The following is a 12,845-nucleotide window of genomic DNA, read 5'->3' as shown; positions in this document are numbered from 1 at the left end:
GGATTTAATTCAGGGAAGGGTGGCAAGTAGGATCATGGGAAGAAATACAATTCATGTGTCCCTAGGCATTTAAGCCTGGACTAAGAAGCAGACCATGACTGTTTGTCAAAATGGAAATTGATTTTCGAATCAAAGAAATGAGCCAGACATTAAAAAAATTACCCAAAGGCATGAACTTGAAAATGCCAAAGTTCTTTGCTTTTGCTGAATTGCCAGACCCCAGAAATTCCCTTCCACTCAGAACTTTGAAAGTTCTGATCAGGACATCTGCTATCAAACAGAAATTTGTCCTCAGTGGTAGGAATCACACTGAGAGAAAGTAGCTAACTAATGAGCACAGTATTATTCAAATCTAACTCAAGGAGCCATTGCATGTTAACATTTCCTTGTTGCTGTGGTTTGAATGTGTCTCCTCCAAAATTCAGGTGTTGCCTTTGTGATAGTATTAAGAGGTGGGTTCTTTAAGAGGTCGTTAGGTCATGAGAGCCTCTCCATGGTAAATGAGATTAAGGATTAAGTACCTGATAAACAGGCTTGAAGGGGAGGCAGTTAGTATCTTCTTGCCTTTTGGCCTTCCACCCTGTGAAAACACAGCATTCCTCCCCTCTGAAGGAGCCATCTTGGAAGTAGAGAGCAGCCCTCACCAGACAACTGAACCTGCTGGAGGCTTGATCTTGGAATTCTCAGCCATCAGAACTGTGAGAAACTACGTATCTATTCTTTATAAATTACCCAGTCTTAGGTCATCTGACAGAGCAGTGCAAAATGGAGTAAGACACTTACATAGCACGCATACTGCTAATTATCAATAGGTGTATCAATAGGTGTACCACAGCTGTCTTCCTCCAGTGGACTGACTTACTGTATACCCAGCAACTAGTACAGCGTCTGGCCCAGGGAGCTGGCATTTATCAAGTGTTCACTGTGTACCAAACACTACACATGAATTATCTCATTTATTCCCCACAATAACCTTTCTGACCATTTTAGGTGTGATCTCCCAGGGACCACACCTTTTCCAGCTCTTTGAACTAAAGGGTGGCATTTGAACATAGACTAACAATCTGATAAGTTAGTTGCTAGGGCTGTGCAATGAAGTAATGGCTCATGTTTATCTGTTCCCTGACTGTGTCACATGGGTGGAGTTGCCTGGAGAAATATCTGGTTAATTGCAAGGTGCTTTTTATAAAGACTCAACCAAATAAAAAGAAAGCCAGGAGGAGGGAGAAGGTGATGACTCGGGGCCACCAGTTAACAATCCTAAAGACTGCCTTAGTTCTCAGACACAAAATTGACATCTTCTTGGCTGCCACCATGTCCAGCAGAGGGCTTCCTCATCCCCATTCTTTGTCAAATGCCGTATGACAGTTTGAAAGTGTCGCTTAAACACAAGAAGGAGGTGCCAATAACAAGAATAAAACAGCCACCTCAGTCAGTGTGCCTTCAGTGACTTTTTCTTGGAGATACCTCTCTTTACCTTGAACCTGTGCCCTATCTTGACCTGCTGCTTGGCTCTGGCCTGGTTCACTTGGCCCTTCTAACTTCATCTCATTTGTTTAGCACTTTTACATCTCTCTCCTTTTCCTCCTGCCAGACTGATTCTGCCTGTTGTCTATAGTATAGTCTCCTTTCCTCTGTTCCTCCTCACGGTGGCTCTCCACTTGTCCCCAGACAAGCAGGGCTTGAGGATATAGAATTTTTGTTGCCACATCTCCTTCCCTAAGAACATAGTCAGTTAGTCTGGGCTTTTCTAACTATTTCATATTGACCAAGGGATTAGAGATAGAGGGTAAAGGGGTTCCTGGTTGACAGGTTTCACTCAGGCTGCAACCCTGGGGCATCACAGGGTTACACATTGCAGCTCTCTGCCTTAGTGGGGGTCTCTGATCCTGGGCCTTGTTTTTGCATAGGGACTCTCTCCAGCCACACTGGTGCATACTTCTTAACTCTAGAGGTAGATTCTGTCCCATTTGCTCAGAGATTTGATATTTTGACTTCAAACCACCCTATATGTTTTCTTTCGTCACCTTCTTTACTTTCTTTGAATGTTCTCTGGGTGAGAAAAGTAGATGTTCTTTATCCCCAAGTTTCCTGCCCAGTCTCAGGCTTCAGGAAATGCAGCACTCTTTCCTTTCCATTTCCATCCTATATTCACTTGAGCTCACTCTGGGCCATTGGTGCTGACAGCTTTGTCTAAAGATCAGGCTGACTTGCTTATCTTTCAAACCTTGCCCCAGGATCTCTGGCAAGATGGCAGCTGCCCTGTTGTCCAGTAGCCCTGTGGTCTCTTGTTTTTTACACAGACTCTGTTCCCATTACTCATTTCAAAGGGAGACTCAGCTTCCTGTTCTAAAACTCTCCATCCCACATTCTCGGGGCTTTTTGTTTTTTAGCAAATACTGACTGTTCTCCTGTGATTGATAACCATAGACCTGCGTAACTGAGTAATGCACTCCCAGTTCTCATTTACCTGTTTCAAGGGAGGACCCCACTTCCCCACCCCAAGTGTGAAGTTAGCATGCAATTTCAGTTCTCACCAGTGAAACTTTAAAATAGCATCAAATGTGATATTCAGACTTCAGGAAAGACTTCAGGAAAACTGAAATGCAGTTAAATATTCCAGCAAACAGGGGGGTGATGTTTCACAGAAATACCATGCACAACATCAGGTTTCTGAATCTGCCTTCTTTTGAGGCATTAGTCATTTTGGGAAAATGTCTGTTTGTCATAGTCTTGTCTTGCAGAATGGAAATTTTCTTCCGAGACAGAGTACTGTGGGCTCTGATATTTAACCTATAATTAGTGTATACTCTGGAGGATTTTCTCCCCTTGATGTAGAGGCCTCTTTGTCCGTCAGCCTTCTGTTTGACGATGATAGCAACCACAGGGCAGCACAGTGAATCACAGGGCAGGGAAACGCTTGCTCAGATCCAAAATGTTTAGATCTTCTGTAGCAACGGGAACACGTAACAATTCAAGAAGCAGGCCTACAAAAAAATAGCAGGCAGTATAAAAGACAGAATATTTATAAAGAAATGAGAAGAGACATAAATCCTGAGTTTTGATCTAGTTTTGCCCCAGTGTATGGAATAAAATTGCTCACCCTCATGCTTTTCTTACCCAGTTCACTAGTATTTTTAGTTTTTGCCTTTTCAGCTGCTCTCTATCTAGTGTTTTATTCATTGGCAAACAACAGTCAGAGGCTCTTGACAAATAGCTCCCCCTTGCAGGCACCGGGTTTTTGGTTATGAAATGGCAGTTTACAGGCACAGAGTAGCTGTGTCAGGACAGCACTATTGTCTGGGAACGGAAAGTGCACAGACACCACCAGCTCGAGAGCCCGACCTTGCTTCTTGCTAAGAAATGTCTCCTTTTTGCCTGTTTTTGGCAGAAGCCAGACTGGGAGATTGCTGCAAATGGCTGCAACAACCTGTGTTTAATGTGGTGACACTAATAGATTCTGAGAATTAATCTTCAGCCAAGAAAGCATGATGGAAGGTACTAGAATTTCAAATTAGGTAGTGGATTGATTTCCTTCAAGGCTGAAATTTGCTTCCTTTATCTTCTGGTGGACTTTTCTATCATATTCAAACCACCCACCATAGCCTTATTTCAGAGTCTCTTGTATATATCTCATGGTATAAATAAATTGTTATTCTGTTGTTTTGTCTTTTAGCACAGAGAAAGCATATCTAAATCCAAATTTAAAGAAAAGATTAAAAAAATCCAGGAATGAATGAAAGAACGAATTACTTATGATTTGGGGGAAAAGTAGTTTATCTCAATCTAGTCCTTGCTACTTTTTTTCTAGAATTAAGGACTCTGGAAAGAACTGAGCTCAGGAAAATGTCTCCCCAGGTTGAAACACTGTCTTTTGCAGAAACAATAGCCCACCAGAGTGTCTCAGATGTGGCAATAATTAAGGGTTCTTCCAGTCTCCCCTCAGTCCACTGAGTTGAGGACTCTGGTGTCCATTCGAAAATCATGCGACTAATTGCTTACAACAGAACTTCCAAGGATATCATTTGTGGGGCCCAAATAAAAGACAAAGCTCTCTGTGGCTGAGTAAGTTTGGAAACGTGGGCTCGAACAGAATTAAACTTTTTTTTACCCCAGCTCTTGTAAGAACCTTTAATAGGCTTGTGTGCATTATGAAACTCCAAACTTACTTGGTTTAGAGAATCACCAAAGTTTTCCAACCTCTTTTGACTAGGAAACTAGTTTCTTTTTTTGATGGACTGCTTTGTGTGTCTAGTGCTTCCCCTAATTCACCTCACATTGGCTGGCCCCCAATCCCATACAGAGTTTAACATTGTGTGCATCCTTTTGTAAAAACTGTTCAGTCTCTGGCTGGGGGAAGACTGTCTTCATTTGGAATTTGCAATTCCTGGTTTAATGAGCAATGCCTGAAATGAATAAGTATATTAAAACTCCTTAATTTTACTTGTTTGTTCTCCAAATCACGTTAAAGGATCCTCTCTTGCTTTATAAAAGGACATGGAGGCTATCAGGAGTTTTAGGAATCCCAGCTGTCAGTTTCATTTTCATCCACTAAATCTCTGCTGACCAGGGATAGAAATGACAAGCTGACAAACTTAAACAGTAAGCATTTTGGTCAACAAACTACAAAGTCTTAAGCAATCACAATTATACCCTAGTTAAAGCTGGTGAAGGGACTAAAGGCAATAATTGTTCTTAGACATTCAAAGGAAGCAGCTTAGGCGGTAGCCTCCTGACTTACTGGCTTTGCAGCTTGCCTAGTCTTGCTTCTTGCATTGCCGATCTGTCCGCAGTATGACTTCTGCCTTTGCTCCCCCAGTTTAGTTCAATTTCGTTCTAAAACTTCTCCCAAGACTTACCTAGCTCAGTTTGCACCAGCTCCAGGAAGTCTTCCCTGACTACAGTTCTTCCCTCTGGCCCCGAAGTATTGTTTTGTACATTGTACCTTTGCCATTTTTAACAACACGGAGCAGAGCAGGAAGGGTCCTCCTGTAGGAGTTGAGGAATTGACCTCATCACTGTCAGGACTTGATCCCGTTTCCTTACCTCTTAAAAGAGGGGCTAGAATCAAAAAATCTCAGTCTCTGAAGCCCTATGCTTTTGTGCTATTATTTCTTACCCTAAAGATACAAGCAAACATATGGCTTTTGCTGTTCCATGTGTTTCTATTGTCCTTCCACCTTTCCAATTAGATTGTAGATCCTTGAGGAAAAGGGTCATAGTTTTTAATTAATTTATGTATTTCGGCTAATTCTGGTGCTGTGTAATAAACATTTGCTGAGTAAATGATCTGATGCTATGCCCTGATATCTAGTAATGCAGGACTTTCTATCTGTTCTTAAGGAATAACTTTCCTCTATTTATCTGTAAAATAATAATTCCATTTCAGACTGGCTCTTTGCTCCCCATGAGAAAAAAATATATAGAGAAGTATTTTAGAATAAAGCTATACCTTCAAGTTCTTTATGCCCTTTCCCTAAAAATCCTCCAATGCAATTGGAGAGTCACCACTCTGCTTAGCATTCTTCCTCTTTACACTCAGGTTCAGTTTTGCTGATCCTGTGGCATGATGGTGTATGGGAGACACACCCGACAGCAATAATTTAACTTAAGAATATCCTGAGGATGACCCTGTATGGCAGTTGCACCTGAGTATGTGTTTGGAGTTCAGAGCATGCCCAACCCAGAGATCAATTCCTTGTCTGTGAGGAACATCTGAGCTCTGGGCCCTTCCTGTGGGACATCATCATACAAGGGAGTGAGGCTCTTTGTTTCGGGTTAAATGAAGGTTGCCAGGTGGAGGTTGTTAGGAGGAGGGAGTGAAGGGAAAATGCTATATAAACTGCATGCTTTTTGCATGCAGTGGTGGTTCTTCTGTCAACACACGGCTACTGCATCATCCCTGTATATCCTCCTAATAAAACCCAATGTCTCACTCATTGGTTTTGGGTCTCTCCTTCAGCCTCTTGAACCTGGTGCCATCCCTACTGAAGTTAATAGGGGTTTATCATGACAGACATTCAACCCACTTCAGTCTTTCTTACTTGGATGGAGAACTAACAAAGCCTTTTTTTTTTTTTTTTTTTTTTTGGTGACAGGGTCTCACTCTGTTGCCAGGCTGGAGTGTAGTGGTGTGATCAGAGCTCACTGCAATCTCAAACTCCTGGGCTCAAGTGATCCTCCTGCCTCAGCCTCCTGAGTAGCTGGGACTACAGGTGTGCTCCGCTAATTTTTAAGTTCTTTTTAGTAGAGATGAGGTCTCACTATGTTGCTCTGGCTTGTCTTGAACTCCTGGACTCAAGCAATCCTCCTACCTTGGGTTCCCAAAGTGTTGGGATTATGAGCATGAGCTACCATGCCTGGCCAACAGATCCTCTTGATCATTGCTTCCAGAAAGTAGAATACTTACTATCTTCATTTTTTGGATCTTCAAGCAATAACAGATTTACTTGCTAGTTTCTTTGTCTAATTCTCTGACTTCATTGTTCACTCATTTCTTTTTTTTTTTTTTTTTTTTTTTGAGACGGAGTCTCGCTCTTTCGCCCAGGCTGGAGTGCAGTGGCCGGATCTCAGCTCACTGCAAGCTCCGCCTCCTGGGTTCACGCCATTCTCCTGCCTCAGCCTCCCGAGTAGCTGGGACTACAGGCGCCCGCCACCTCGCCCGGCTAATTTTTTGTATTTTTTAGTAGAGACGGGGTTTCACCGTGTTAGCCAGGATGGTCTCAATCTCCTGACCTCATGATCTGCCCGTCTCGGCCTCCCAAAGTGCTGGGATTACAGGTCACTCATTTCTTTTATTCCTCCATAATCTAGAGAGGGACCCTCTCCAACATATCAAATGATCTTGTGATCTTGTTGGAAGCCTTGCTTCTCCAGTGGATGCTAACATTGTGAAACAAGCTATACCACCTTTAATGGCATCCCTAGACGCCAGTGGAGACATATTTTCATAAGGCTGGATGGAGTATGGGTTTCCCAGTCTTTCTCAATCCCTGTTCAAGGAGCTTTACTCACTGAAGCACCCAAAGGACCTTGTTTTCAAGCCTCACCTGGAACACTGCCCTGAGGTACTTATCTTAAGGAGGAAGGTAGAGGCAGCTCCAGCTCACTTTCCCCTTCACATGCTACGAATTTTTTATTAATTTCCTCCTCCCACCTTCAGCCTCTGCCCCTGTGTTTACTAATTTGAAGTGTTGCCACCAGTCAATGGGCTATTGAGGGACCCCTGGTCCTTTTGTTCATTCTTTCTTTTCTTTTTCTTTTTCTTTTTTTTTCCTGAGACGGAGTCTCGCTCTGTCGCCCAGGCTGGAGTGCAGTGGCCGGATCTCAGCTCACTGCAAGCTCTGCCTCCCGGGTTTATGCCATTCTCCTGCCTCAGCCTCCCGAGTAGCTGGGACTACAGGCGCCCAGCTAGTTTTTTTTAATATCTTTTAGTAGAGATGGGGTTTCACCATGTTAGCCAGGATGGTCTCGATCTCCTGACCTCGTGATCCACCCGTCTCAGCCTCCCAAAGTGCTGGGATTGTAGGCTTGAGCCACCGCGCCCGGCCTCATTCTTTCTTTTCAACAAGCATTTCCTAGTAGTCAGATGATGCTTCAACAATTAACACAGGAAGAAAGAAAAAAAAAATGTGGGGGATGGGTGGTGGGGTGAATATTATGTGAGGAAATAGGAAATTTCTCTTCCCAGTATGTTTGGGAAATACTTCAATACTGTATGCCTATTTGGTGATGAGAAACAGATATGATGTGACTTATTAAAAAATCACTGAGCAGGCTTAGCTTCAGATCCAGCAGTTCCCGGACTCCCGTCCTACCTGTCCCCTCTGAGGTTCCTGGGGGTGTGCAAAACTACCAGGTGCATCTTCAGTAGGAACTCTCAGAGGACATAGGGGCTAAGTTTACCTTAGGAGTTTTTATACACTATTCCTAATGCTAGGAGGACTGGGCCATGCACCTATGTTACTGACAGTATAACTACCTCTCGGATTTCCTCTTTTTTCAGGAAACATGGTTATTAGCATTTTTGCATAATATCAAAGCATATTAACTTTGATAGTTACATATAGAGATGAATATACAAGAAATCAAGGGAAGATTGCTGATGTAAAGACATGAACATAGACTTTTTAAAGCATATGCACTGATTTTTGATTTTTTACAGAAAAATAATAGATTATACCAAAGGCCCTGAACCTATAAAAGTCAAATGATGTATTTCTTCCCATGGCAAGGCAGAGGTGGTATTTATAGTCCTGCAAGCAGCCGAATGGAGATAATTTAGGTTCTGTTGGCTTTTCTGGCTGAAAGCTCCAGTTCCAATAGATAGGGAATCCCCTGAATCAATTCTAAAACAGACTGGGAAATTTACCGAACATCTTTTCAGGACTAGAAGGTAAGGGATATGAAAGTGTTTTGAACTGAAAACTGCAAAGGCTAAAGCTTTTTTTGTAAATTTAACTGTTGTGGATTGTTTCAAGAACTCCGCTTAAATGTTCTAAAAAGATGTTCAAGGTGAGGCTGAACTTTTTTACCATTTGTCAGTGAATTTCATTAAAAATATGTTGTATATTAGATGTTGCTGGCATGCCACTATTGAGTAAACTAAAGACGTTTATTTCATGGAGTGGGCAGAATGGCATCCATTTATCCTAAGCCTCCAATGTGGGCTAAAGACTGATAGCTTAAAAGGGTGGATGTTAAAATTTCTTCCTCTCTCCAAGGGCAGCTATGCAGAATAGAAATGTGATGGCAACTGGAGGGGTATTCGTCAGATTCAATTTCATTAGAAATTTCCCTGTGTCAAAATCATCTTGAATAACACAGAAGGTGCAGCAAAATGTACTAAATCATTGTTTGCTTTGAAAAGGATTTTGAATCTAAAACAGAAAGTAGTTATGCCGGTATGATTTTAACCAATTAACCACAGAAGAGTTTAAATGCAACCCAATTTTTACCATTTTGAATGGATTTTTTGTTCCCTGTTTGTATAATTCTATCCCAATTCATCTGAATTGTACTGTAGTCACTTCCTGTTCTGTGGTGCTTCTGGTTCTTCAGAAGACATTAGAAATCAAGCGCCAAACTTTATGTGAAGGTTTCTTTATGATTAGTTTCTCTCCTTTTAACTCCTAAATGCCTTTTCCCTACCATTAAACAAGCGACATTTCATCTATTAGGATTTAATTGAGGTGGTAGTATTTAATTCTACATATTTCTAAAAGAAAGTGTATATATATATACACACACAAATCAACTTGACTCCACTGAAAATATTTTTCTGTAATGAAAATGCAGGTAGAAAATTGTCTGAGCAGTCTATATTTTCAGTGTTTTGAGTACTTCAAATTGATGGTAAAAATTGTGTTTTCAACTTTGCTTAAAACAAACTAAGACAGATTTCTGATGTTTTAATTAATTCAACTAATAGAGAATTACTATTTTTTCTATTTTCCAGTACATATTAATAAAGGAGCTGTGTATCATTAACCAATGATCAGGTTTTATAAATGAGCTTTTACCTTCTCTCTCTCCCCCATATTCATAGGTGAACAGGGTGTCTAAGATTGTACTTTGGATTGTTTGTTGGTTTTTGCAAACAGGTGTCTTATTAAGGATTTTGAAAGGCGACCTTCCGTCACACATCTCCTTGACCACCCATTTATTAAAGGAGTACATGGAAAGGTTTTGTTTCTGCAAAACCAACTGGCCAAGGTTCTCCAAGACCAGAAGCATCTAAATCCTGTTACCAAAACCAGGTACTGTACTCTCTTTCTTCTTTCTCCCTGTGGTTGTTTATAAAAATGTCATGTCATGTGTTTTGACTTGCCCAGCATTATTACTGGTAATTATCACATCCCTGCATTTTTAAGAGTTTTATTTACATGCCATTAAGTACTCCATGCCCAGTGGATGAGAGCAGGAGAGCTTCAGAAACAAACTGCCCATTTGTGCTCTTATGGCCAATTTCTCTCAAGTGGCTGAAGTCTTACTCTGCCCTGGTGTTCAGTTAGCTCTAGTTAAAAAATCAACAAATATATATATTTACATTTAACAGAAATTTGGATTTTTTTTTTTTTTTTTTTAACCAATAAGGGTAACTGTGGGAAAGCAACCATGGCTGACATTGTGTGAAACATCTTTACTTGGCTGTGGTAGACTGAAGAGCAGTCATGTAGGCTGTAAAGTGAGTTTTGGAAAGATTCTGAGCTAAACACTGGAGGCTGTTTCTCTGATGTGCTCTGAGACCATTTTCTCTTTAGTTCCAAACTCCTTAGGGTCGATTTAGTATTTTTAAGTAAGATTTTTCAGGTATTATTTATTCTATCTAAAGCAGCCGTGATTCCTACCCTACCTCATCCTCCTTTTTTTTTTTTTTTTTTTTTTAGAAGGTAGATTTTTATAAAAATGTTTATTTTTAGGGGCAAGTGCTTTAAACAGTATTTCTTGGTGAATCGCTAAGAAATAGATCTTTGATTTCTGTCCAGAGGGTGGCAGAATTTCTCTTTAAAAAAATTAAATGCAAATAAACCTGCTTCCTAGGCTCAGCAATTATTTGGTTTTATGAAACCATCCAGGATGTAGATAAGCTCCAGTCCATTATTATTAAAAGAACATTTGAAGTACTCGAGGTGAAGAAAATAAAATATCATAAGTTGCAAGTTCCGGAAATACTCACGTATTCTGCAGAAAGCTGTTTAGTAATCAAAAAGCCAAACACTGGCCTCAGAACTCTTGGAGCTGGAGGCGGAGTTTCAAGGTGACTATATTTTGCTGATTTTTCTTCCCTTTTGGATAGCTCAGAGTGGATTTTTTTTCCTACTTGTTTCCTTTTTCCACTGCCATTTCTGTTTCTATGGCCTCCCTACAGAGTAGAGAAATGCAGAGAAATTCTTGTGACTTGGGGTCTTTTTGAAGCAGTAGGAACTTGTGTTTAAACCCCAGGGAGCTGAAATCTCTTGTTTTGTTCCTTTACAGCAGCCACCACCCCTACCAGCCACCTACACACACACACACACACACACACACACACACACAGCACCACCACCACCAAAAATGAAGACGAAGTAAAAGAAAATACAAACTAAGCAAAAAACAAACCCAACATTTAAAGGGTATGAGTCAAATCCAACATCTCCTCCTTGTCTCCCTGTTCTGGGATTTGCCACGGAATGATTTCTAAGACTTCATTTGCCAAATTATCTGGATTTTCACATTTGCCTGACTTTCCCTGTCTAGATCTATGCTCTCTCTCTCTTTTATTCTTTTTGAAGAAAAAAGGTGCGGTGGCTCATGCCTGTCATCCCAGCACTTTGGGAGGCTGAGGTGGGCAAATCATGAGGTCAGGAATTTGAGATCAGCCTGACCAACATGGTGAAACCCTGTCTCTACTAAAAATACAAAAAATTATCTGGGCATAGTGGTGGGGGCCTGTAATCCCAGCTACTCGGGAGGCTGAGGCAGGAGAATAATCACTTGAACCCGGGAGGAAGAGCTTGCAGTGAGCTGGATCACGCCACTGCACTCCAGCCTGGGCGACAGAGTGAGACTCTGTCTCAAAAAAAAAAAAACAAACAAACCAAAATCTTTCTCCTTTTACCATAGAAAATTGTAACACCAGCCTCTCTCATCCCCTTTCTCTAATTTCTCTTTATCTTTGTTAACTCCTTTGATGTCAGAAGCCTCATGTAGTAGCAAAGGCTTCTCACAGGGTCTTTGTAATCTCGAGTTTCACTCAGTGGTTTGTGTTTCTTTGAACAGCACTTTGGGAGGCCGAGGCGGGCGGATCACAAGGTCAGGAGATCGAGACCACAGTGAAACCCCGTCTCTACTAAAAATACAAAAAATTAGCCGGGCGCGGTGGCGGGCGCCTGTAGTCCCAGCTACTCAGGAGGCTGAGGCAGGAGAATGGCGGGAACCCGGGAGGCGGAGCTTGCAGTGAGCCGAGATCGCGCCACTGCACTCCAGCCTGGGCAACAGCCTGAGACTCCGTCTCAAAAAAAAAAAAAAAAAAAAAAAAAAATACAACCTCACAAATAGGTATCAACACTTTAAACAATCACTTCCTTAGGATGTAGGAAAATTAATTCCAAAGGAAACACAGTGTACGTAATTGACACTTAACCTGCCACCTCTCTTGTACTATTACTTCCTCTTGCAACTGGCAAAGAGCTGGCTACATAGATGTTTTTCAGCCCACCAGGAAAAACCCTCAAATACCATTCCATGCTGATAAATCAATATATTTAAAGCTGTGATTTTTCAAGTTAAAGCAGACAAAAAAAAAAAAACACACACACACACACACAGAAAAATTGAGGTGAGTGTATAGATGATTGAGGCCAAATTACCCACTCATCATTTTTCTACACAGTTATGGCCACCGGGCAGGCAGTGCAATGTGGTGGTTAAAACCACTGGCTTGGCAGGGTGTGGTGGCTCACACCTGTAATCCCAGCACTTTGGGAGGCTGAGGTAGGAGGATCACTTGAACCTAGGAGTTTGAGACCAGGCTGGTCACTGTAGCAAGACCTCATCTCTACTAAAAAGTTAAATAAATAATAAAAAGTAAAAGAAAAATTAGCCATGCATGGTGGCACATGCCCGTAGTCCCAGGAGGCTGACGTGGGAGGATCACTTGAGCCCAGGAGTGTGAAGGTGTAGCAAACTGTGATTGCACCACTGCACTCCACACTGGACAACAGATAAAGACCTGTCTGAAAGAAAGGAAAGGAAAGGAAAGGAGAAAGGGGAAAGGGGGAAGGGGGGAGGGAAGGAAGGGAGGAAGGGAGGAAGGGAGGGAGGAAGGGAGGAAGGGAGGAAGGGAGGGAGGGAACCTATTGCTC

The 12,845-nt window shown here is 41.7% G+C and overlaps 1 protein-coding gene across 1 annotated transcript in view; it reads left to right on the top strand.

Moving 5' to 3' along the window:
- Nucleotides 1-12,845, top strand: part of MYO3B (myosin IIIB) — a 498,102-nt gene that overhangs the window by 195,042 nt on the left and 290,215 nt on the right. The window contains exon 9 of the mRNA XM_050751472.1: nt 9,603-9,758. Coding sequence (XP_050607429.1) covers nt 9,603-9,758 — 156 coding nt within the window. The remainder of the gene's footprint in view (nt 1-9,602; nt 9,759-12,845) is intronic.

The sequence above is a fragment of the Macaca thibetana genome, chromosome 12 (genome assembly GCF_024542745.1).
Source record: "Macaca thibetana thibetana isolate TM-01 chromosome 12, ASM2454274v1, whole genome shotgun sequence".
NCBI classification, from domain to species: domain Eukaryota; kingdom Metazoa; phylum Chordata; class Mammalia; order Primates; family Cercopithecidae; genus Macaca; species Macaca thibetana.
Note: the sequence above shows the minus strand (reverse complement) of the source record. Positions and strands in the feature narration are given on the sequence as shown.